The sequence below is a fragment of the Typopeltis vanoorti genome, chromosome 10 (genome assembly GCF_054136105.1).
Source record: "Typopeltis vanoorti isolate ZY-2024b chromosome 10, IOZ_Tvanoo_1.0, whole genome shotgun sequence".
Classification (NCBI taxonomy): Eukaryota; Metazoa; Arthropoda; class Arachnida; order Uropygi; family Thelyphonidae; genus Typopeltis; species Typopeltis vanoorti.
Genome location: NC_143558.1, coordinates 34460672 through 34487083, shown reverse-complemented (window position 1 = coordinate 34487083; position 26412 = coordinate 34460672). Strand labels below are relative to the sequence as shown.

The following is a 26412-nucleotide window of genomic DNA, read 5'->3' as shown; positions in this document are numbered from 1 at the left end:
GATTGGAGATAGAGGCAAATACAAGAAAATTGTTGGATGCTGTTATAGACCAGGCGATCCACAGGAAGATGTAGATGCCATGTATTGGTAGTTAGCACAATGAGTATAGGCCGAACAATTATTATGGGAGACTTTAACTATGATTATTATGGGAGACTTTAATCGATGTTTAACTTTAACATTGATTGGAGGGAGGAAAGGGGGCATGGCAAGATGGAAGTGGGGTTTATATAGGTGCTGAGGGTTTTCAAAAAAATGATATTAGACAAATATCTAAACCCTTCTTTAGCATTTATTTTTTAAATTGGTTTATATAATTAATGTATTTTACAACAGGATGTTTATCAGATATAAAACAAAAAATCTCATTAGTTTCTAGAACTCAAATGTAGAATGATATCATGAGTGAGCAGGAGGTATGAGGCATTAACTAAACTCACTGTCAAAACCAACACATCACCATCTGGCTTGGGTAATATTCCAGGGAGTTATTGGCAGCCCTGGCACATGTGTTGAACAATTCTTGTACTAGGGCAAGTCTGAAAGGAGTGGAAATCAGTTTAAATTGTTCCACTTCCTAAGAGTAGTAAGATTGGCTCTAAATTATAGGTCAGTCTGTGTTATAAGGTGTTGGAGAGATTGAGGGTTGAGATACGGAATTGGATTGATAACATCAGTATTTTCTGTGATGATCGGTATGCATTTATTAAAGGGAGGTGTTTACCAATCCTTAGGTATTACAACAAGGTGATAAAGGCATTAGACAAGGAATATGCACGTATACTCCTTGTATGTTTACATCTTTCAAAGTCCTTGGTTAGATTGCCAAAATATCAGTACATAAAATGAATTTGTCATTCAGGATGTTCATACAAGCATTAGTTTCTTGGATATGACCCATGTCAATTCCATTTAATACTTGTGGGTCAGATTCTGATTCAGAATGTTAAAGGGATTGATTTTCTTTGTTTATGTGTAGTGTGAAAAATTTTTATTAATTTTTTTCATGAGATAATTTTTAAACAGATTTTCAAGGGACTTTTTTCATAGCTTAATGTCTTCTGCTGTTTTCTTATAATCAAAAATTTCCTTTCTTAAAGACAGTGGCTGTTGCAGTCTCCTTTCACCTGATTCTTTGTGTCTATTTCTTACAAATCTTCATGCTCATCTTTTCCATTTCAAGGATTCCAATGTGTTTTACATAATGCACATCTAAATCTCTTTTTGACAATTTAGCCACTTATACTTTGCATAGAAATCTTTTTATTGACAGTCCAGCAACTGGGCTAGTCATTTGTCTGTCATTCCTTGCTGTTGGATTTAGATACCATCAGGAACCAAAGTCGTTGATACAGCCTCTGCTTAATTTTTCACTTGCTTTTAATTTCAGAACAGTGGAAGGGGAAAAGAAATCAGTAATTCTAATTTTTTACTTTACAGGGCTCAAGATGTGTTGTGTATTATTTTTTAGATCAACAGACATCTGATATGAAACAATGAAAGTCTGATAAAACTAGTGAAATTATTTGACAATGTCATTACCAATTGTGAATGTGTTGTACTTGACATGTGCTGTACTTGACCTTGAAGCAGGTTATAATTTGTTCCATGCTTTGTTGGTGTATCCTTCATAAATTGATAGTTTAGTATTAGAATAAACCTGAAAAACATCCTCCCCTATATATAAAAAAACATCCTTTCCCAACAACTATTATGTATAGTTGTAAACCAAGCAAATCAAAATTTTTTTATTGTAGCACTAAATACTCTTGCATGAAGTGCAACTTGTGAGAAACACAGCTGTTGAAGGTGTTTATATATAAACATATATAAATACCCTCACACCAGGAAGCATTTGCTATATTGATGCATATGCTATATAAAGCTATGAAAATAGTTTTATATAGCAAATATATCTTAACAACAGAACATGAAAAATGTCAATTTCATTAAATTATGTTATCAATCACTTTTAATAAAGGTGCTGGTACCAAACCAACCCCTCTCCCCAAAACACACGCATGCGCACACGAAAGATCTTCTTTCTTACTAAACCTCATTTGACAACTACAATTCATCAAACTTTTTCAGCTATATTCATGATTCCTTCTGTAAAAAAAAAAAAAAAAAAAAAAAAAAAAGGTTGGAACATGTGTACTCCTGGCATTCCATTCTAGAGATTCAATTTAGAATTCCTTTTTATGATCTGCTTTTGCTCAAGATATCCTTTTGTTGCTTTGCTATTTCTGCATTTGCTGTCTTTACAGCTTACCTAATTCTAGTCACCAAACTGACCTAAAGTGATAGCATCTTTCTTGTGTATTTCAGTTTGCATAATTCACTCTAGCACATTCTCTAATTTCACAGATCAAGCTGGAAATGGAGCTAAATTGTTGGAAGTTTTTTCACTTTAATTTAGACTGTAAATTATATATTTAGTTTAATCCTTTATCCAAGTGTAACCAAACAAAGTTTGCACAGGAAGTATCTTCAGGACTGGGGGCAACTCATGGCAAAGGTGGAATGAGTTCTGATTGCTTTTCTTAATATCCCATAATGCAAAGCACATCTCCTTGTGGACATGTATAATGCTATGCATTATGGGAAGGGTCACTACCCAGACCAGTTTCAACCTTTATTTAGGTCTCTTCAGTGGGAGGCTGATCCAGCGGTGATACCCAGATTGAAGCAATGCAGAAGTCATATTTCCATATGCCAGTTACCAAAAAGTGTCAGACCTTATCATTAAATTACTCTGGATTAGAGAAAGATGTTGGAAGTTTTTTTTCACTTGGTTAGACTATAAATTATGGGATACTAAGGAAAGTAATCGGAACTCAGTCCATCTTTTGCCACGAGTTGTCCCAGTCCTGAAGATACTTCAGGCACAAACTTTGATTGCTTAAACTCGGATAAAGGATTAAACTAAATTTATAATGAAGCTAAATTGTTTGCAATTAGTAATCTAACACAGATCATTAACCTACCAACCAGAATACTGGATAATCCTAACTTTCACAACAACCTAGACCTTTTCTTAATCAGCTCTTCCTCCAAATCTACTGTAGATATTAGCCTGCCTCATGGCAACTCCAATCATAACTTTGTCGTCTTTCTTTTTCTACAGATAGACCATCATCTATCCTCATATCCTTTGGACAATATAACTGAACAGTTGGGACTTCTAGAATTTCTGTGCCTGTTTTCTGTCAATTTAGCAAAATATTTGTATTCTCCTGATACAAATTTGCTCTAATAACTGAAATAATCCTTGCTAGAATGAGGGGTGTGTCATTACTTACTCCACAAAACTCGACCTTTTTATGAGCATTTGGTCTTGAAGTGTGAAAAAAAAAGCAGTTCAAAATAAAAATTTGGCATATCTTAAATGGCTGAAGTTAAACCTCGGCTTCAGGATCTGTGCACCACTACAGTTTGCGGTATCTGTTAAATCAGCAAATTGAAATCAACGTTTGAAAGGGCCAAATGCAAAAAAAATGCTTCTTACTCACTCATTTATCCAATTCATTGCAAGACTATTTGGACAGCTGCTAATGTTAGCAGGTACTATCAGGATGCAAGAGAGGCAGTAACATGATGGTACCTGCTAACATTGCCTAAACACAAGAATGACATCTTGATGATATTTAATCCTATATTTAACTAACTTATTCCATTTTTATTTTGGTTTCTTTTCATGCAAAATAAATTAGGATGTTAATATAAATGTAATGCTACCTTTTTTGATAAACTGCTTTTGACACAGATTTTTTATTCTTTATGCAGTATTTCAGTAAAGTTGAAGTTTGCTTCTCAAAATATGAAATCAATGCAAAATTTTGAATCTACTTATTTCTTGCTTTCATGCTGCATGTAATTTGCTTGTATAATTATGAAAACACAAGCTAAATTTCATTTAGATTGTGTTTTCATAATATATCAGTTAAGTTTTGTGATTTGCTATATTTTTCTTTACCAACAACAGGCATGTTCCTTTTCTTTTTAAATAGCTTAATATTCAGATGTTTTTGCAATGACAACAAGTGGAGAAATTACGTTGGATCACATAAAGAACTTTTTCTCACTTGAGCCATGTAATAAGCCTATAGAAATTGCACCTAAAGCTACAGAGGTCCTAAACATAGATGATAGACTCCCTACTTCGGTAGTACCACCACCAACAAAAAACAGGTACTTGATAAATGTAACTTATGCTGTATACTTGTTAATATTAACATTTGTTTTTCTCTGTGGACAGATTATTGTCACGAAGCCCATTCAACCACGCTTTAAACTCATTGTGTGTCCACATTCCCCACACTCTAGTAATGCATTCCATTTACCAACCACTCTCCGTGCAAAGAACTCGCTCCTCACTCCTTTGCTTTACTCCTTTCTTATACAGTGGGATGGCCTCTTATTCAACCTACCATCTCCCATTGTATGAAAAATTTCTTCCACATTAATTTGGTAACAAACTTCGACCAACTTGTCTTAGAATCATATCCTTTCTTCTCTTATTCATGTCTGTCTTCATATCCTGCCTTCCAAAGACCAGTTACCAATTAGCAAATCTTCTCTGCACCCTTTATAATATATCCTCATCACCAGGTGACCAAATCTATAATCCACCAAATCTATAATTCACAATAATCCACTTAAGGCCTAATCAATCCTTATACATTGGAATCGTATTCTGATGTGAACAACTTCACAACTTATGTAATGTGACCCCTGAACTTCAGGTCATTGTCCACCTCTACTCCCTGATGTCACATCTTCTTTCTTTCCTTCAGTTTCTCCACCAAGGTGTAACTTTGCTCACCAAATTTCAGAGCCTTACACTTTGTAACATTGAATTGACAATCTATTTAAATCCTATTATAAGGTCACATCTTCTCATTCTTCTCCCAATTTTGCATCATCTGCAACATCCACTTTTCCACTGTCTTCCTCCTCACACAGACTCCTCCCATTTCCCAATCTGTCTTGATTCCTGTTCTCTCATCTCTCTCTCTCTCTCTCTCTCTCACTAATGCTCTTTCCCATTTACAATCACTTCAGTCTGACCATTTCCTCTCTCCTGATCCTTCACTTCACTTCTTACTTTCTCTGATCTCTTGGTCACACCATTCATTACACTTCCTTGTAGCAAGTCTCTCCAGTTGACACACCTAATTCATTTAAATGCAACTTGTCACTTTTGTATAAATCCACCTTTCTCTCAAATGCATTCCACATATTTACAGACTCCACTCCCTTCTCCTTACACAGCTTTGCCAACATACTGATATATATAGTTTTTAAGAGTTCTTTATGTACATGGAGGTCTGAGAAGTTCTCGGCCTATGAAAAAAAGAATTTATTTCAAAATTATTTTTATTTTTCAACATAATCTCCCTTAAGACTAACACATTTATTCCAGTGATGCTCCAGCACCATTATCCCATCCCTGTAGTGGTTCTCAGTTTCCACATGCCTATGCATGAAAACTAAGTTTTTCTTTTTATATATTTTATTAACTTTTGCGTGTGTGTATATACAACATAAAATAAAATAAATTTGTATTAAAAGTAATGATCCTTTTACTCACTCACAAACATTCATAACCTTAAAATATTAGCTCCCCTGGCAAACATGCAAAATACATGCAGGGGGCCAAACATATTTTAGTCAGATTGAAAAAAACATAATAGAAAACTTGCCAGTCTTGCTCTAACAAGTCAAGTTCCTCTCCAATCCTTAAGTTCACTAAGCAATAAATTTTCTTGCACACAAGAAAATGACAACTTGTACTTGTGCAGTATTTACTTCTAGCATTTTTAGTTACTACTTAAAACAGGTACCCAAAATGTTAACAGTTTATTTCAAAAAAACTTGGCTACCTAGTACAGAAGCAGAAAAACAATGTGTACAGAACTTTTCAGAATTTCTACTTGATAACTCAGTTCCACACAAACAAAGAATAGCTTTTCATCTAATCTTCACTCAAAACTAAAAATTACAATGGTGAAGATATTTTATAATACTCCAAGGAGTATTATAAAATATTATTATATGGAGTATTATTACTCCTTGAGGGAGGCCCTAAACATCATGTCAAGAAGTATCCAACATTTGTGCAGTATCTATCATACTTTGTTTTGAACTCATTCACAGTTATGGCACCCACAACAGGCTCTAGCAACCTATTCCACTGATTCACTACTCTCCAGGAAAAAAAACATGTTCTTAACACCCTTGCTAACTATACTCTTACTCAGTTTCCATGGATCCCCCTAGTTCTTCCACCACCAGACCTGTTCTGAAACATTTCCTCTGAATTAATCTTGTAAAAAAAACCCTTCAGTAATTTGTATGTCTCAATCATATCATCCCTTTTCTGGCTATTAACCAGTTTCTATAGCCCACAAATCTTCAACTTGTTCTCATAAGTATCATTCCATAGACCTGCTACCATCTTGGTCACTCGCCTCTGGATCCTCTACACCTCATCACCAAGAAACCCTCGTACCCAGATCTGAGTGCAGTAGTCAAGATAGGGTCTTATCAAAGCTCAAAGTAGAACAATAACCTGCTTGTCTTTGCTCATCAAAGATTCTTCAGCAACCAAGTGATCTGATGAGCTGCTTTAGCCACTTTTGCTATGTAACCCCTGAACATTTACTCTCTATCCACTAACAGTCCCAAGTCTCTGGCTTTGGCAATTTCCTGGAGTATGGTTCCACCAGTGTGGTATACAGCTGGTAATCTTTTCATCCCAAAATCTTTTCACCCCAAGTTGAATGTAACCTTACACTTTGTTACATTCAACTGACATCTCTCCTTTGTCAAGTCTGCCAATCTATCCAAATCATCCTGCAAATTTTGACATCTGTATTAACTATTGCTCTACTCAACTTTGCATCATCAGCAAGCAAGTGAACAGTTCTCCTCTTATCCATTAATGGACATATTAAACAGTAGCAGTCGAAGAACAGAATCTTGTGGCACCCACTGGTCAGAGGCCTTCTTTTGGACTCTACTCCTGAATAAACTACTCTGATATCTCTCCATCAACCACCTTATCTATCTTACCAACCCTATATCCATCCCCCATGGACTGCAGTTTACTAATTAGAATTCCATGCGATATCCTTCAAAGGCCTTTGCAAAGTCCAGTAGTATCATCGTAAACCCATTTCCTTAATCCTACTTGGCTGTCGCTGTATTATAAAATGTAAGGTTATTGAGGCATGACCTACCCTTCACAGAACCATTCTCTCCTCCCCCATACAGTATCCCATTTCCATCTATTTGTTCCTGTATTTTGCTCTTGACTAACTTTTCCATTACATTGTCAACTCCTGATATGCTGATTGGTTGGTGATTTGCTACATCAGGCTTGGAGCCTCCTTTATGCAATGGAACTATTTTCCCCTCTTTCCACCTTGGGAAGCCCTTGGGAAACCCAGAGCTGATACTTAATGTGGTCAAGGGTACTGAGAGTTCTCTGCTTCACATAACTTTAGCTGGTATACCATCCAATCCCACAGCTGCATTCACATTAAGATTGTGTAATATGCTATGCACCTCCATTTCATTTACTTCACTTCCATTATTAGCCTTTGGCTCTCTCGTTCCTGCAATATCACCACCTGGATGATATACGTTTACAAAGTGTTCACTTAGTAATTCTATTTCGACTGATTCATTTATCTCCCTACCATCGACATTCATTGAAATCATTTTACCATGTATATTGTTTCTTTTATTTGCAACATATCGAAAGAACTGTTTGGGATTATATTTAACCTGCATTGCTGACTTCTTTCATAATCTGCTTTTGCTTTTCTTACCGCATTAGTTACCCTTCTGGTCTGTGCCTTGTACTGTGGTACAAAGTGACCTGTAGGCACTTCATGTGCCTACAGGTCACCTTTCTCTTTAAATTCCCTCCACAATTGTTTCTTTTGCAGCTCCAGACCACCTCCCAGGTCAAGATCATATGATCACTCTCACCAGTTGGTGGCAATATTTGTTATAGACAAATGTCAGATGCAATTACCAGATCGAGCACTCTTGAATCACTAGTATCTTCCATTACATGCTATCTCAGGTAATTAACCCTCAGTAATTGTATAAATTCAATTTCCTTCCTCCCATGTGTCTTCTCCTCCTTCCAATCTATGTTCTCATAGAAATTAAAATTGCCCATAATAATTACCTGACTTCCACTCCTTTAGTCTATTTATTGCCAATGTATGCTCTCTCTCTCTCTCTCTCTCTCTCTCTCTCCGTCTTTTCCATCCACTGGTCTAAGCAGCATTTGGCTATATATTCCTTCACATTCTATCCTACCAACTCTATCATCTTCTGTTGAGCCATGTATCACTAATACCAATAACCTTTGGCCAGGATGAGCCAACCCATGCCAAAAATTCCTCCTCCTTGTTCTGAATGCTTCTGGCATTAGGGTACATGAAGTGCAAAAGCCACTTAGGCCTGCTGCTAACCTAATGCTTTATACCAACTATCCCATTCTGGTTTGTTACCAGTGGTACTAAGGCATATTATACATATTCTTACATCCAGTTGTCTTCTTGATGTCTGCATATCCACTTAACAGCTCCTTTTTCCTTCCCAAAAAAAAGCTCTAATTTCCCTGATTCTGCATCCAGTTTCACTTCGTTAAACAACACTTTTTCCAGTGTCAACACCAAATCCATTCAGATGCAAACCATCCTTGTATAAGTCCTTTCGCCCATCAAACTCACTCCACACCACTCCTGCATAATCCACCTATGCATTGATTCATTCACTATTATGGCCCTCCTTCTCAGCTCTACTCTGTTATACTGCAGCAACACTCAGTATCTTAACTCTCTCTCACTCTTTTGCTGCTTCCAGTAATTCTTTCATGTCCTCTCTTATGCCATACTTTCTCCATATAAATCATTCTTTCCAGCCAGTAGGATCATTTCTTTCACCTTACCCTTTGGTGCTCTGATAGCCTCACTAACATTCATTTTTGCACCCGGAAAACACTATTTTGTCAAACTCTCATAGATCACACCTTTTATGATCGAATCGCCATACATGACTTGCTCCTTGATTTTTTTTCTTTCTCTGTCAAGCCTTAATTTCTCTTTATCTCTCACTTCTTTCTTTGTTATCAGCTGATACACTTGCCAGACATTTCTTCATTCGCTCCAGCTTAACCCTGTGTATCACTCTGTGCAATGAGCTATCTCCCTCATTGCAGCCAACTCTTTATTTTTTACATCAATCATACTATTCTTTCATTCAAAACTTTTACTCTCTCTCACTCAATCATGTGACATTTAATCTTGCTCTTAATCCTGTCTGGCATTATGTTGCACACATTTTCAATTGTATTCTGAGTTCCATCCACTACGTCAATCTTGTGACCTGAGACACTTTTGATCCTCGCTCTCGTAGCATTTTCGGCACACTTTCCCACCACTATTGCTTTCAAGCCAAATTCCAGCTGCCTTTTGATAATGTATACACTTTGCAGATGCTGCGCTGCATGAAGTCCTTTTGATTTCAATTCTTTAAACAATGATGCCTTAAACGGTGCTGTTCTACTTGTCATAAGTGCCATGTGCTATACACTATGTAACTTATCGTACAAAAGACTAACAATATTTAAAATAACTTAAAGTAATTAACTCCACAGTGCAGTCTAATTCTAACAATTTGACTGGTAACACTACTTTTTTTAAAACTAAAAACTTAGCTTTCGGTGCTCTCAAAACAATTGTTTTACCACTATATGTCACCTGGCATTCCGACATAAGGAAATCGCAAAACACACCTAATATTTTCCCTTATTTCTTAAAGGGAATTATTTCCAACTCTTCCTTGTATTCTTCTATCCGTTTTTACATTTTTTTTACATCTCATGTCCATTAGGTATTTGTTTTCATATCACAGTTGAGCATATGTTGTATTCTCTGAATTGCAATTGAGAGAGAAATGATGTCATGACAGCCAGATATCAAACAGCAAAGAGAAGTTTTCAGTAATAGTGGACTGGATATGTTTGTTAGCCATACAGTCAAGTTGTTTCCACTGGTATCAAAAAAAAAAAAGTCTACAGATATTTTAATTCTAATGAATAGGAAGATATGTATATCTTGCTGACTCTTCATGCTGCTGAATGATACTGTTTTCACTGATGAAATAACCATGAGGTGCAGTTAGGTTTAATGGCCTTGCTAGTCAAATACCAATAGCTAAACTAAAAGCACTACTGCTGTATTCTTACAGTAAAATACCATTTTAGCATAATTTTATCAACATAACAGTATTTTTTATACATCTGTTATTTCATTTTCAATCACATAAACCAGTGGTCGGCAACCTTTTTAATATGAAGGGCACCATGAGGCTTGAGGGCGCTGCATTGCCAACTCTTCCTGATTTAAATAATTAAAATTACAATTGGCATGAATGGTTTTGGAATGTCTTTCTATATTACTTTTTTGTTTTGGAAATGGCCACACTATTATTGCATAATAAACAAACGCATTTGCCATTATGATTGATAAAGCAAGGTGCTTGCATCTGATCTAACAGATACATGCTAATTGTTAACATGAATATGTTAACAATTAGCATGATCTGTCAGATCAGATGCAAGTGCCCGAGTGGACGAGAGACCTGATCATAAGTAGTTGTTGACGTCATTTAGTTATAAATGCAACTGCTCTCACTACCCTTCACACCATTTCTAAATGTTGTTAGAACCCTTTTGTTTTTTATTATGTGTGTTTGTTGAATCACTCCTGCTATCAGTGCAAATACTTTGGTTTTCAAAGATATTTCTAACCCTTTATAATGGATAAATATGAAAGGAAAAGAAAGTACTATTTTAATGATGATTGGAAGGATCAGTATTGCTTTATCAATCTAGGAAAGAGGTTCTGGAGCTTGCTCCACTTTTACTACGAGTTGCTCATAAGGCACTAATTATGCTTGCATCCACCGAAACTTTTAGTTCCTATATATTTGGTATGAAACTTGTAGTTTCCATATTTGTCTATGAAATAATGTTGGATTCAATATTCACTTAATTTGTACCATCATGATCATTATATTTGCAGTGTTTTCTCTTTTGTTTTCTTGCATTTTAGCACATACTAGTAATGAATGTATCTCTCAGATATACTACGATTTTCGCTGCAAAATTACCACTGCGAGCTCCAAAGCAGTTTACAATAATTTCTCTGAGGACTCGCTAAAAATTCACTGCGGGCATCATGGCGCCTGCGGGCACTGCGTTGCTGACTTCTGACCTAAACTAACAATATTTTCTGTTAATATAAAATAAATCATAAGTTATTTAACTATTCATGATTTTTGCTCTTTGTCTCAACTCTTCACTATCATACCTTGACAACACACTGACCACCTTTCCTATTACACTTATCTTTCACTGTCCTCACTAACCTCTTAATATCCTTGCATTTTCCTTATGTCTGGCCAAATCATTTGTTCACATGACCATCACTCTCTTGTTCATTTATTTCTCATATAATCGCATAATGACATGTCACTGCAGCCATGTGAAAAAAAAAAAACTCGTATTGCACTTTTGTTACCCTTACCAAGTCGCCCTCCTTGCATGTTCTTTGTATTTCTCATGGAATTGATTATCACTGCTCTAATGTTACTTCCATAAAATCCTCTTTCTCTGTATTATATGCTTAATCTCTTCATCTATTACACACCTACCTTATTTAACCTTAGGAATATATTTAGACATTGCTTCTACTACACAGTTCTTGAATATCACCTAAGCAGCACTGACCTCCTTTCCACCCAACTCCTTATTTCAAGCTATCTCCTGAGCTTCTCATAATCACCAGCCTTGTAGTTCCATATACATCCTTTCCTGACATGGTTGGCAACCACTCATGTAATCACTTCATGGTCACTCACCAAATGGAGGGAGATCCAACACATTTTATAATAACATCCTCTGATGAAATCAAATCCAAGACCCTCAAATCCTTGTGTGGCCTCTGTTATATACTGCCTGAGGTAGTTTTCCCTCAAAAACTTGGAACTCATTTCCTTTATTTCTGGTTGCTATCTTGTCATTCCAATCTATATTGCTATAATTGAAATCACCCTTTTGCTATTTGCTTGGCTAATTTGCTTATATATTTCATGGTCGCTATCCTCCACATTACCAAGTCTACAGCAACATACAAGTAAGCATTTCATTTTATTCAGCTCTATCTCAACACCATGCTGCCTCAAAACCACTGCCACTATTTCCCTCTTGCCTTTACTTTGAATACGTGTGTAGAAAAAAAGAGGAGGATGGCCTTGAGATGTAGGAAAATAATTGATTTGAAGGTTTGGGGATGAATAAGAAGAAAAAAATGTCTCAAGGAAGGTATGGAAAAGTTGCATCTAATCAGTGCTATCAGTGAAATTTGTAATCAATATATATATATATATATATATATATATGAATCAATATAGCAATATGTATATTGATTTTATATGAATCAATATAGCAATATAGATTCATATAAAATTTTGTATATGAATTTTAGAAGTATCAGAAACAAGGGAAATGGTTGCATTGATTTGAGTTTGTTCATCCAAAAATTGTTGGAATAAACGAGACATAGTTGGATGAGGATGACATCCTGAGAGGAATAGAGATGAAAGGATACGATCTATTTCATGAAAATAGAAGGATAAAAAGGAAGGTAGAGTTCTACTGATGATAGAAAAAGAGTTCTATCCATGCAAGGTAGAGGCAAGAGGGAAATAGTGGCAGTGGTTTTGAGGCAGCATGGTGTTGAGATAGAGCTGAATAGAACAAAATGCTTACTTGGATGTTGCTATAGACCCGGTAATGTGGAGGATAGTGACCATGAAACATATAAGCAAATTAGCCAAGCAAATAGCAAAAGGGTGATCATTTTGGGTGATTTTAATTATAGCAATATAGATTGGAATGTCAAGATAGCAACCGGAAGTAAAGGAAATGAGTTCCAAGTTTTTGAGGGACAACTACCTCAGGCAGTATATAACAGAGGCCACACGAGGATTTGAGGGTCTTGGATTTAATTTCATCAGAGGATGTTATTATAAATGTGTCAGATCTCTCTCCATTTGGTGAGTGACCATGAAGTGATTACATGGGTGATTGCCAACCATGTGAGGACTTCTGTGAGGAAAGGGTGTATATGGAACTACAAGGCTGGTGATTACAAGAAGCTCAGGAGACAGTTTGAAATAAGGAGTTGGGTGGAAAGGAGGTCAGTGCTGGTTGGGTGATATTCAAGAGCTATGTAGTAGAAGCAATGTCTAAATATATTCTTAAAGTTAAATAAGGTAGGTGTGAAATAGATGAAGAGATTACATGCTTAATACAGAGAAAGAGGACTTTATGGAGGCAACATTAGAGCAGCGGTAATCTTGGTAAGGGTAACAAAAGTGCAGTACGAGCAGCAGTTGGCTAATGAAGCCAAAAAAAAAAAAACAAATATATATATATATATATATAAAAAAAAAAATTCTTTCAGTATATAGCCAGGGAAATTTTTTTTTGCTGCGCATTCCTAGTGGATATAGTTGATATATTTAATGAGCAGTTCATAAAGGTCTTTCATCCTTGTGAATGTCATGTGTAGAGTTTGAGAGCAGTGGATGATGATGAGAGACTGAGTGAGCAAGAGGTATATGGGGAATAAAGCAAACTATGTTAATAAGGCTGTGGCACTTAATGACATATCACCACATATTTTGAAGAAATGTGCCAGGAAGTTAACATCTGTCTTGTCATATTTGTTTAATGAGTTTTACATTGGGTTAAGTTCCAAAGGAGTGGAAGGGTAGGCAAGATTGTATTGCTTCTAAAGGAGGTGAAAACACCTTTTTATGAAATTAGCTAAAACAGTATTCTTAGCAATATACAACATTTAAATATTTTAAATTAGACCTAAGAGTTAGATTAAAAATAAAATAATTCAGATTAGAGACCACAAATATTGAGTTATGAGAACTGAGTGAACAGATTGCATCAATGACAGTCATTAAAATTATGAATGCTCAGATTTGGTCACATAGTTTTCATTGTGATATAGAAACATTGGAAAAGGTTCAGAGATGAGTGATTTAAGACAATATCAGTATTCTGGAATGTTAGCCATGGAGGAAGGTTAGGGGAATGTAAATTTAGTTTAGTGGATAGGAGCTATAAGGGTGGCATGATACTTAGGGATTTGATTGGATTAATACAGAGATGATTATTAAAAAAAAACAAAGTGAGAGGGGAAGAACCAAAGGCCATCCCTGGAGGTTGTGTAAGCTTTGTAGGTTTAATCAAGTATTAACAGAACTAAGAAAAGATTAAAAACTATTTTAATTGTAACACACGCAGAGCAACACAGTAATAAATGAAATGCATGACTCTGATCCTAAAGCCCTATCTAGGTGGGATACCCTCTGTGGGCATTTGTAGGAGGCTTGGATTATAAATTGGGATCTCTGAAAATTAATGTATCCTTCTTGTATCCATATTTATTTAAATTCAGTTGATTTCTGAGTGCAGCTGCAGATTCAAGAAAGTCTTTTTTTTTTTTTAAATTTACTGTAATGCACATGATGTTTTTTTCGGAAAATCTTGTGAATGGTATCCAATACATGGTCTCAAGACCAGATTGACCATAGTCATGATTGTAGATGTATGTTTTGTGTTCATTTATGTGGAAATGAAGTTATGTAAGATTGTGGTGAAGGACATGAGGAGTAGATTCTTTACATGAAGAATTGTGAGTGAATGGAACATATTGCCAGAAAATGTGAATGAAAAGTGTTAAGGATTTTAAGGTTCAATATGATCGCCATGGGCTAACTCATAGTCATCATGGAAGAACCTCCCTAACTGCATGGAAAGTGTAATGATGATAAATAAAAATTGAAACTTAGAAAGGAACTTTGTATTGTTAGTATTCATAGTTAGCTAATCTAAAATGGTATGGCCAATTAAATGGAATGAGAGAAGAAAGTTTAGCAAAACAGATGTTTGATAGCAGAAAAAATAGACAAATCTGAAGATCTAGGTGGATTATTGATGCATTTGTACATTAAAATATTGAGATTATGAGATTGAACGATATTGTAGCCTCATAATTAACAAATTAATTTGGAAGGACATTGTTGATAGGAATCTAGTATCAATTTCCTTGCATCCTGTATGGAAATGGTAAGTTAAAACCTATTTTTAAAAAGTATTTGCTTATAATTAGTTGCAGTTACATGTTCTGTCCTGTCCTGTTTTGTACATCATATGAATTTAGATGATGTATACTATTCAGATTTATTTTTCTGAATTAATCCTTTGGAGATGAATAAATGTGAAAACTAAATAATTATAATTGAAAATTTTGCAGTTGAAAGCAAATTTAAAAATAAATTCTTAATTTTTAAAATAGGAGTGCATCAACAGACTATGCAAAAAAGTATAGAGAGCAAGAGAATAATTTTCATATTCAGGTAAAAAATCAGTTTTACTTGATTACAGATTTGATTTCAAAAATATTAATGTATTAAATGTTTTTTGTCATTTTGCATGCAAGGCCATTTTATTTTTATTTAACCATATTTTTCAGATGATAAGAAGCATCCCAAATTTGAGACAATTTTTAGAAAAAGTATATTATATAAAAATATTCACAAACCTTAAATTTCATTTATTATTACCATAACTTGTACCAGCAGTATTGTATGAACTATTGTTATCACTCTTCAAAAACTGTGGTCTTCAGTACCATCCATCACATTACTTATGCTGCATTTTTTAAAAGACTTCATAATCATCTCGTCCGTTCAAAATGCATACACTTGCCAGCTAACTACTTTTGATGCCAGTAAAGTTTACATATATAAGTCAGAGGATTCCCACATATGCAGCGAGACACATGTTTGGCTCACATTGTAAATGTGAGAATCCAAGACATACCTGGTATTACCTACCTTCGGACCATAAGACTCATCCCAATTCCAAGTCCTTTTCTCTACATAAAAACGTATCTTATGTCCGAAAAATAAGGTAAACCATATTGCTATCCAATTTTTCTTTTAAAAGTGGTTCAGTGTAAAATAAATCATTTATCAGAATTCTTTTAATCCTTTTTTTTTTTTTTCAGAGCTATATGGTGATCATCATTGATTTTAATAAATCATGGAGACAGCTACCTGTTAAAGTAATTTCAGTTTAATATAAACCAAAATAATCACCTGACATTTTGATATTCATATCAGTGTCTCCATCTGGAGTGTATACATATAAACAAAGGCACAAGGCTATGTTACAATATACATATATGCTAAAGTCGCACAAATTTGGTCAACTGTTAACACTACTAGCCTGATCTGATTATAAAAAAAATTAAAAAACCCTGCTGATTCTATAGGATTGATACTGATGATATTTTTAAGACCAGTGCAGGAAGGGAGAGAATGAGGGGGCCATCCCTGGAGATTATGTAAGAGTGTGGTTAACAAGGGTGTTACGACTAGATTTTTTACTTGGAGAGGTGGAGCATGGTGGTTTTCTTCCATGATACCCTGTGGGTGGTGTCCAAAACATGGTCAGCCAAGCCTGGATGGCCATAGTTGTGTTTTAAGATGTAAGACTTGTTTTCCTCTAGATGGATGGATGCTGATCTGCCTGTCTGTCCAAAGTACCAATGTAGACTCTTATCTGTTTGGATAAAAAGTAATAACAGATAAATTAATGAAAGTTAAGCTAGAGATTACTCATAGATTAATTAGAACAAAAAACAGTATTATTGAGTCCAATATCTGATAATGATAATATTGGAGTCTTGACAAGAATAGACTGATTTAGAGGAAAGTTGTAGATAGGAAGTTAGTAATGATGTAAATTTTTCATGTAGTATTATCATATCCTGTACACCCCTTGAGGGTACATGTCAGGAATTTGATGATGATAAATGATATACATTTCATAGGCCCATAATTAACCTTATTCACACTCCCATTCTTATTTGCAACCTCAAACTGAAAGCATTTTCTCACCAATCGCACACTCATTTGCTTTATTGGTGCCTGCAATCTTCTTCCGTAACAATACTAGTTTCCCTGATTATCTAAATCCTACTATAGTCACCAAGACTTTTCCTAAACTCCAAATCCATTTAAGTGCAAACCAGCTGCTCGACCATCAAACTCGCTCCACGCATCCAGAAACTGCATTCTATTTCTCTTATACAACTTGCATATTGTCATTTGCAGTTATGACTCTTCTTTGCAACTCGCTCAATGAACAAATTATTGAACAAAAACAATAAAATACATGCTACAAAGGAAGTTTTCATATGGGCAAGTGAAACTACAGAATTTTCAGCTGAATGTCATGTTCAATATGTTTTTGATGTTAACTCAGAATTGTATCTAACTGAATTTAGAGAGTGAAAGATCTTTTATTGAGCTTAGTGAGTAATTTTTAGAATGACCATTTTAAGTATTGTTTGTATGTATTAAGTTAGAAATTAATTTTGTACTATTAATTCTATAAGGAATGTTTATCTCCTTAGAAAGAGAAACATAATTATTTAAGATTTGTATCTATTGTATATATTTGTATGTATGTTACAATAAATATTATTTTGATAATTCAGCTTCATTCTTTAGAATACACATGCTGATGAAGTCAATGCATTATCTCTGATAAGAAATCTGAAATGTTCTAACCTGCTAAAATAATTAATATATAAGTGGGAAATAGCATAGTTGAGATCAATCTCTCTTCAAATAACATTGCTGTCATGAATTGTTAAATTTCAAATAAATCTGAGTTTTCATAGTTATATTTCAGTTAGTTATACAAAAGATTTACAGCAGCCATCTCAGATGCTATGTTTACACTAGCAGTTAGATTAATTAACATGTGTTGAGTTAGTTAGGTTTAGCCACAAGATCAAAATTTCTATTAGGGAATTCCTTAAACCAGCTGCATTGTATCGTCAACAGAATTTCTTCAGTTATGTATAAGTTATGTGGGCTGAATGTGTGCCATTTATATTTTTTAGATTTTTAGGCCACCATCATTGTTTAGATTAGGACTGTTAATCAAACTTTTACATGCTTCCTTAAATTTGCATTCATACCAGGTTTTTGTATGATGTGAAGAACAGGCACCTTTACCAGTCAGTTTGATATAAGGTGTTAAGAGTGTGGTCCAAGAGGCCCTGATTTACCAAAATTGTTGAACTTTATTTGTTACTAAAATAGAGCCAAAAGGCTTCAGTTCTGATTAGCCGTTCAGAATGGCCCCTTGATTTAAATCAAGGGGCCATTCTGAACGATACCTGGAAAAATCTAATTGCCTTCCTCAGTTCAACAGAGCTACAGTACGCAAATAATCATATTACGCGTTTGCATGTAACGCGTGTTCATGATGCTGAGTAGTTATGTCACGCGAACGGGTCACCCTAGCTACCTAACAGGTACTAACGGTTCTTTTGTATTTTGAAACCTTTTTTTTTGCATTTACCTCTTTTTTGTACTATGCAAGCCTTGAGAAAGCTGGTCAGTTACTAGCAAAACCGGTAGGCAATTTGTAAGAGCTTAAGTACGTTGTAAATATATGGTCTATGTAACAATAAATCTTTATTTTGTAACTAATAAGGATATCTTTCTGACAAAGGTAATGGCTATGGTCATCTTAAACAAATAAACTTATCTTCATCAAAGGAATCAGTCACTGACAGCAATACTTATCAACTTGCGAACTTTTAACAGAATTAAAAAGAAAAATTGAGTCTGTGATTTGTTGGCATCAGACACTTAAAGCTATTACCACATTACATGCACCTCTACTTCAACTGATAGTTGAAGGTATAGGCAGCCCTAATTATCATTTAGCCAAGAAATTAGCATCAACATAAGGAGTTGATAGGTCATTCCCCCTCCTATATTAAAAAAAACCACACTTCATAAACAAAATTAAGAACATAATGCTCAGTAAAGATGATGTATTAGTCAGTTTTGATGTTTCTGTCCTTTTCATAAACATCCTCAATGACACAGTTGTTCTCTTAGAACAAATTTCTGCCTGATGTTATTGCTCTTTAACCATGTACTATGTTCTGGTTATGTTTTGTAGTAAAATAATTTTTTATCTACAAAAAGAAGGTATTAGCCATGGGCCCATCACTATCTCTCCCCTTTTACTGACTTTATATGGAAGCTTTTGAGTAATGTTCTAGATTCCTTTACTTTAAAACCTGTAGTTAGACTTAGATATGTTTTCATCATCCAGCCAAACTTTACTTTCCTTCCTGAGTCACCTGAACAAACAACACAAATGTATACAATTTTTCCATTGAAATTCAAAATCAACTCTTTTCCTTTCCTGGATACACTTGTCACATGTCTTCTCTCATGCAGTCTATTCTTTCACTGTCTACCACAACCCCATGCATATGAGGTGGGGGAGGGTTGTTCTGGAAAGTTCTGATTTAACATAGAACAAAAATTAATTTTATTTTTTTATATATCCTAAAAGAGAGAACAAATTATTACAATTTGATAAAACATGGGGATTAAATGGTTTTAAGATGCTCTTTCTTGTGGCTATATCACTTGCTTTAATATCATTTTTGTTCTAGGTGTTTATCAGAACTTTCCAAACCTCCTTCCCCCCTCCCTTTATACTTGCCAATACATATGTGCTCATTCTTATCTTCACTCTTCACAAAAACTTGGCATCATTAACCCTCAAAAACAGAGCTATAACAATTTGCTCTGAGTAAACTCTTAAGCAAAAATGACCAATTATTAGCAATATGTTTATACACAATGGCTATAGCAGAAATATAATTAAGTTCTTCATAAAACTATATCTAGTGATGGAATTAATATAGATTACAGTAAAACCATAGTTATTCCATACATTAAAGGGTTATCAAATAAAATGGAATGCTACCATTACAACTTTAATGCTACTTTTAAACCACCTATGAAATTAAAAACTATACATTGAACTCCCCCACCCAGGGGTATACCAAATCCAATGCACCTGTAATTTACCTTATATTGGTGAAACATAAATCCAATCTGGGGGGGAAAAAAATTAACAATTCTGGTAAATCAGGCTCTCTGCTTGCATTCTCTTAAGACTAAGGTCTTAAGACATACAAAAACCTGGTACGAATGCAAATTTAAAGAAGCCTGCGAAATTTTGATCAACCATCCTAATCTAAACATTAATGGTGGCTTAAAAACCTCGGAACTTCTGTTTAAAGTTCTCAAGCAATAATTTAAGCTGTTATTTCATATATCGGCTTCCATTAATATTGTTTTTTGTTCTAATTTATCTGAGTAATCTCTAGTTTTGTCAATTTATCATTTAGTAATTTCTAGTCAAACTGATAACAGACCCTAGCTTTGTAGTAGTTTTTCTTTCTTTTTCACCAGAGGTCAACTTTTGTAGTGTAATAGTTGACAAGACCAGTGATTTTAGCATAATGTGTATTGTAATATAGCTTCTTCAATTGCAATGTCATCTTCTTCCAGATGATGACATTAACCTGAAGGTTAAAACATTGGCTGATTATTTTGGTTTATATTAAACTCAATTGATTATTATAACACTATAGTTGTCTCTATAATTTATTAAAAATAAGAATTTTTAGGCATAAATTTCATGCACCTTTACTCATCTATCACCATATCATGGATTTTTTCAATAATTTCTGGAGTAGTGATCTCAACAGGGCATCCAGAACGTTCAGCGTCACTTGTGCTCATATGGCGACTTCAAAAGTTACTAAACCACTCTAATCGAAGGTGCAGACTCACCATAATGTTTATCAAGCTTAACTTTGGTTTCCTGAGCCATTTTGCCTTTCAAAAAGTAATGTTTAATCACTACACGAAATTCATTCTCATCCATTTTTCACAAATCACAGTACTTAATAGATTCAAGTGAATGCCAAACACAGAGTAATAGATCTATCTGACAAACTTAGTGTGTGATCCTCCAACAGTTGCCAGCAACTAAAAATAACCTCTATGTACTGGTGGTGCCATCCTCTTAGACTTTGCATGGACTTATCGAACAGCCCTCGTAAGTTGTCCGTCAGCAGTTAGAATTGAAAGAAATAGAGGATGATGGTTTGATTTAAAATCAAGCAAAGCTGGTATGGTGAGGAAGTTAAGTTATAGATAGGAGAGTTGGGTTAGAAATAAAGCACTTGATCAAAGATTTGAAACTATAGATATGAGAGTTCTTAGAAAAATTAACGGGCCTGAACAAATGGCATCAATGGCAGAATCATATTAAAAGACATTAGGAAGGAATTTTATTGTTTGCATTCAAGAATGTGTGAGCAGAGCTAATCAAAGGGGTGATATGGTCATTTAAATAGAATGAGGAGAAGATCAAGGTCTCAATGGATTGATTTAGTCAGAAGTGCCTTAGAAAGGACACTGTTAGATATGACAATATATTTGAGTGCTGACTCTAACCATAGCCGACATTGTTTGTTGCCTTAGTCACTTATCTTTGGACCTTCTTTAGTTTCCATATCATATTGAAAACTAGGCATGCTCAACTAAGTAAGCATAACAATTCTGAACACAGTGGTCTAAGTGTTATCTGACCAGTGCTTTATACAGTGGCACACAGCCATCTCCTTATCAGTGCACTGTCATATCTTCAGTCTGCTGTTTATCATCATTCCCAGATCTCAAACCTCATCCATTTCTATCCTTAATCTCTACACTTCAAAATGCAATACCTTGCACTTTTTAAAGTTAAAACAATGACTTTTTTACAGACATTTTATTTCAGAAAGTCATAATTAAATTATTTTCCAAATTATAAATTGTCTTATCTATGCTAATATTTTGTTGGGGATCATGATAGTTTTTTCCTTTATAAAATTGACAAGAATAAATGGATTTTTGCTAACTGTCTTTTGAAAGACTGGAATAAAAAGATGCCTGTATAGTGAAAAACATCCTCTCCAACAACTATTATTTTTCCAGAAATAATGTATACTAATTAAATATTAATAATACTAATAAAATATTAAATTTAAAAAAAAGCATGCATGTGCAAGGAAAAAACTGTGCATGCAGGCACTAACAATGGACAAATGAGGCTGAAGAAAGGCAACCAAAGTCAGGCTTGGAGTCCTAAATGGTCCCTGCTGGTGGGCTAAATTGGGTAGTCTTAGCTGTTAGATTGAAGATCTTAGGATGAATGTTTCCCAAATTTGGGTGCATGAGACTGTCCCAAATGAGAATTTTTTAAGAGCTGAGGCAGATTTGAGGAATAGCCTTTCATATTTGTATTTGCTGCAGTGAAATAATGACCTCATAATCATCAAATTCCTGCCATGTACCCTCAACAGGTGTACAGGATATGATAGTACTACATGAAAAAAAAATTACGTCATTACTAACTTCCTATCTACAATTTTCCTCCAAATCAGTCTGTTACTTGTCAAGACTCCAACATTATCAGATCTTATATTTCTATCGTCTAAGGCACTTTGTATCGTATCAATCCACCTATATCTTGGTCTTCCTCTGGGTCGTTTTGCTGCCAACCTGGCAGAGAACACTTCTTTTGCTAATCTTTCCTCGCCCATTCTATTTAAGTGACCATACCACCTGAGATTAGTTCTGCTAACGCATTCCTGGATGCTCACAATGTCAAGTTCTTTCCTAATATCCTTATTTTTAATATGATATTGCCATTGATGCCATCTGTTCACGCTGCTAATCTTTCTCAGGACTCTCATATCTGCTGTCTCTAGTCTTTGGTCAAGTGTTTTACTTCTGACCCAGCTCTCAGATCCATAAGTTAAAACTGGTTTGAACACTGTCTTGTATACAGCTAATTTAGTGTTCCGACTAATTTCTCTCTTATTCCATATGAATTTATTCAATTGACTTCCTACCATACCAGCTTTGCTGATTTGTTGTCTATTTCTATATTTAATTTACCATCTTCAGTAAAAATCATGCCTAAGTAGCTGAAATGTTTTACTTGTTCCACAGGTTCTCAAACACAGTTGACATTTTCAATGATTCTGCCTATTTTCATTGTCTTTGTCTTTTTATTGCTGACCTTCATACCATATCTATTACAACAGTTATTCAATTTAGTCAGAGAATCTTGCAGACTTGTAGTGGATTTATTTAGAAGTATAGCATCATCCACATAAAGCAAAGACCTGACATTAACATCTCCAATTTTGATATCATGTTTAATACCACTTTCCTTCATAATGTGATCCATATAGATAATGAATAACAGAGGGGATAATGTACATCCTTGTCTCACACCAGATTTAACATTAAACCATCTTCCTGTACTTCCTTCAATTCTAACTGCTGACTCACAACTCAAATAAAGACTAAGTATTGCTTGATATAATGCCCCATTGACACCATATAACTGCAGTATATTGAATAGCTTCTCTCTTGGTACCTTGTCATATGCCTTTTCCAAATCGACAAAACTTAAATACAGATCTTTGTTATATTCCCATGCTTTCTAGACTATTTGTCGTAAAGTAAAGATCTGATCCTGACAGCCTCTATTTGGCCTGAATCCAGCTTGTTCTTCACCAAGCTTTTCTTCCACAATATTTCTCAACCGTTTCTCAAGTATACTTGCATAGATCTTGCCAGGAACACTCAGTAGGGAAATACCTCTGTAATTCTCACATTCAGTTTTATTTCCCTTTTTATATATAGGTACTATTAGAGCTCTACTCCAATCATCGGGAATCCGTCTCTCTGTCCAGGCTTTCTGAACTATGCAGTGCAGCCACCACCATACTTCAGCATTTCTGGTCGAATATCATCTCCTGCTGCCTTTCCACATTTCAAGCCTTTGATGGCTTTTTCTACTTCAAGTATGGATATGTATTCCTGGCTGCATGCCTGGTCAGTGTTTTTTACCACTGTGATGTCATCACTGCTTGTTTCATTTAGCAGTTTTTCAAAGTAATTACTCCATACTTCAAGGATATCTTTTTCTCCTGTTTTCATGTCACCTTTATCATCTCTAACTCCTAGAGCACTCTTTCCTCCATTTCTAAGCTTCTTCAACAACCTCCAGAATATTTTGCCACCTTCTTGATATTTATTTTCTATATTCTTGCCGAAGTCCTCCCATGACTTTTGTTTAGCTAGTTTTACACAGTGTTTAGCATTCTTATATTGACCTTCTCTCAGCAAATCCTGTGTTGGGTGTCCAAAGCATCGCCAGCAAGTTGTAAGTGGTTTGTAATGGTGGAACCTAATGTAGTCCTTGTATTCTGATATTGTCCTGCCTGTTTGGCTGTATTAAGAGAGAGAGAGTGCAACTGCAAAGAACATTTGGTAGGGGTATACACTTGGTAGGGATGTGATTGTATGGTTATATTTCCTTAGCACTTTTCTCAGTTTTTTGGATGTACCCTGGATATATGGAATGGTGATAAATCTTGAGTGATCTCTGCTCTAAAGGGGAAGAGGAGGTTGCAATTACTGGGTTTATTTTTTGGGGGTGGGGGGGGTTGTAGCCATTGCTAAGAAAGTGTTTAGGATATGGTGGTTAAGTTCAGTAGTTAGAGCATTTATTGGAACTGATTTAATTTTGTCCTGTTATATAGGGTTTTATAATTCCATGTTGTTGGGGGAGGAGAGGACTACTGGTGAATGTATTTACCTGTACATGTAGATTTTCTGTAAACAGAATGCCAGGGATCCATCAGGCTGGCATTTTTCTCCTTGGGTGACTCCAGGTTTACAGATTAACAATATTTATATGTAAAGAAACCAACATGATTGAATTTTATTTGAGAATTTTTACACCATGCGATGCATTTATCATCAGATTAGCATGATAAATTCACTTAACTTATTTCACATGATTTACTGACCCAAATTTTAATTAAACATTTTTTTTTTTTTTTTTTTTATTAAATTCTTGCCATATTGATACTTTCAGATTTAGAATGGAATGGTGTGCATGAAACTTTTGATTGGGTAAACAACTGTTTTAGCTAACCATGAACCATTTAGCTTGCAAAATATTTGTTTATATTCCAGTTCTTTTGTACTGAAAAGCCTATTTAAAAATGTCCTTATACTACTTTATGATAAAATGCAATGATGACAAACTGACACTTGCTGTTTATCTTTTAATTTGGTTCTTAAAGATACTTGATTTTGTGAAAGCTGTTTTAATTATGATTTAAGTCTAATTATTACACTTGTAATTCAGCTTTAAGTAAGGTCTAGATTTCTGATTGTTAAATCATGTGAGAAAGTGCTATGCTCATTGATATGGAAAATGCAGGAAATTCAGTCAGATCTCATTGTTATCAGATAGTCATAAGTGCGGCAAGTGATTGCTTTTTTCCCTGCAAATTTTACAAATTTTTTTTGTAAAATAGCCTTTTTGTTAATTTTTAGAATGGCTCACATTCCAGGGGTTTTTGCTGTTGAACATAGCTTTGTGGAGAATTTTCATCTAGCAAGTTCAATATAAATTCTGAGCATTTGTTTTTTTAATATGACTTAGAGTTCATACCACTGTCAGAATTTCTAGAATTTAAATTGTGCTACTAGATAATTAACTATTTCTTGTAACTTAAAATATGAAAATTATATATTGATAATTCTATTGATGCTTCTAATAGAGAATTTATCCTATCTCCTTTCTTAGTTTCATTCAGTTTTGGTTAATCGTGCTTGAATTATGTATATGTATTTGTTTCTTATTATATTGAACTATTTTGTAGTCATGTAATTTATGGAATTTGATTCTTTAATATAGCAACCTTTGTTGTCAGAGTACAAAAGACATGGCATGGTTTCTCCAAGTCACTTAAACGAAGTGGAAGAAGTGAGTACTATAGCTGATGGCATTCCATCTATAAGTGATCTTCATCAAGAAGAAGCATCCAAAATTTATTCTACTTATTATCCATCAATGAAAATACAATACAATAGCAGTTTGCCAATTACTGCGTATAAAGAACAGGTGATTGTCTTAGTCTGTTAATTTTTATATTTTCTGTGCATGTAATATGCTCATGTATTTCTAGTTTTCAATATAATTGATGCTTGTAATGATTGAGACAGTGATTGAGGATAAGTTTCAAAGATAGTTGTGGAATATTTTTTCACTTAGTTATAAAGTAAATTATACTAAACAAATTATATTGTTTAATCTATTATCCAAGCATAAGCAAAGTTTGTGTGTCAAGTATCCTCACAACCAAGATCTATGGACATTTCCCATGGGCAAGGAAGTGCATCATGCCATGTAAAAAGTCACATTTATGGCCTGTATAAATTGGAGGAATGTGATGCTCCCAAGTCAGTGCAGCTGACTCAGAA

General features: G+C 34.7%; 1 protein-coding gene across 1 annotated transcript in view; it reads left to right on the top strand.

Annotated features, from left to right (window-relative positions):
* spn-E (tudor domain containing 9 protein spindle E) overlaps positions 1-26412 on the top strand; it is a 469695-nt gene that overhangs the window by 8084 nt on the left and 435199 nt on the right. Inside the window, exons 2-4 of the mRNA XM_090399558.1 lie at positions 4011-4191; positions 15468-15528; positions 25847-26053. Coding sequence (XP_090255684.1) covers positions 4034-4191; positions 15468-15528; positions 25847-26053 — 426 coding nt within the window. The 5' untranslated portion in view covers positions 4011-4033. The remainder of the gene's footprint in view (positions 1-4010; positions 4192-15467; positions 15529-25846; positions 26054-26412) is intronic.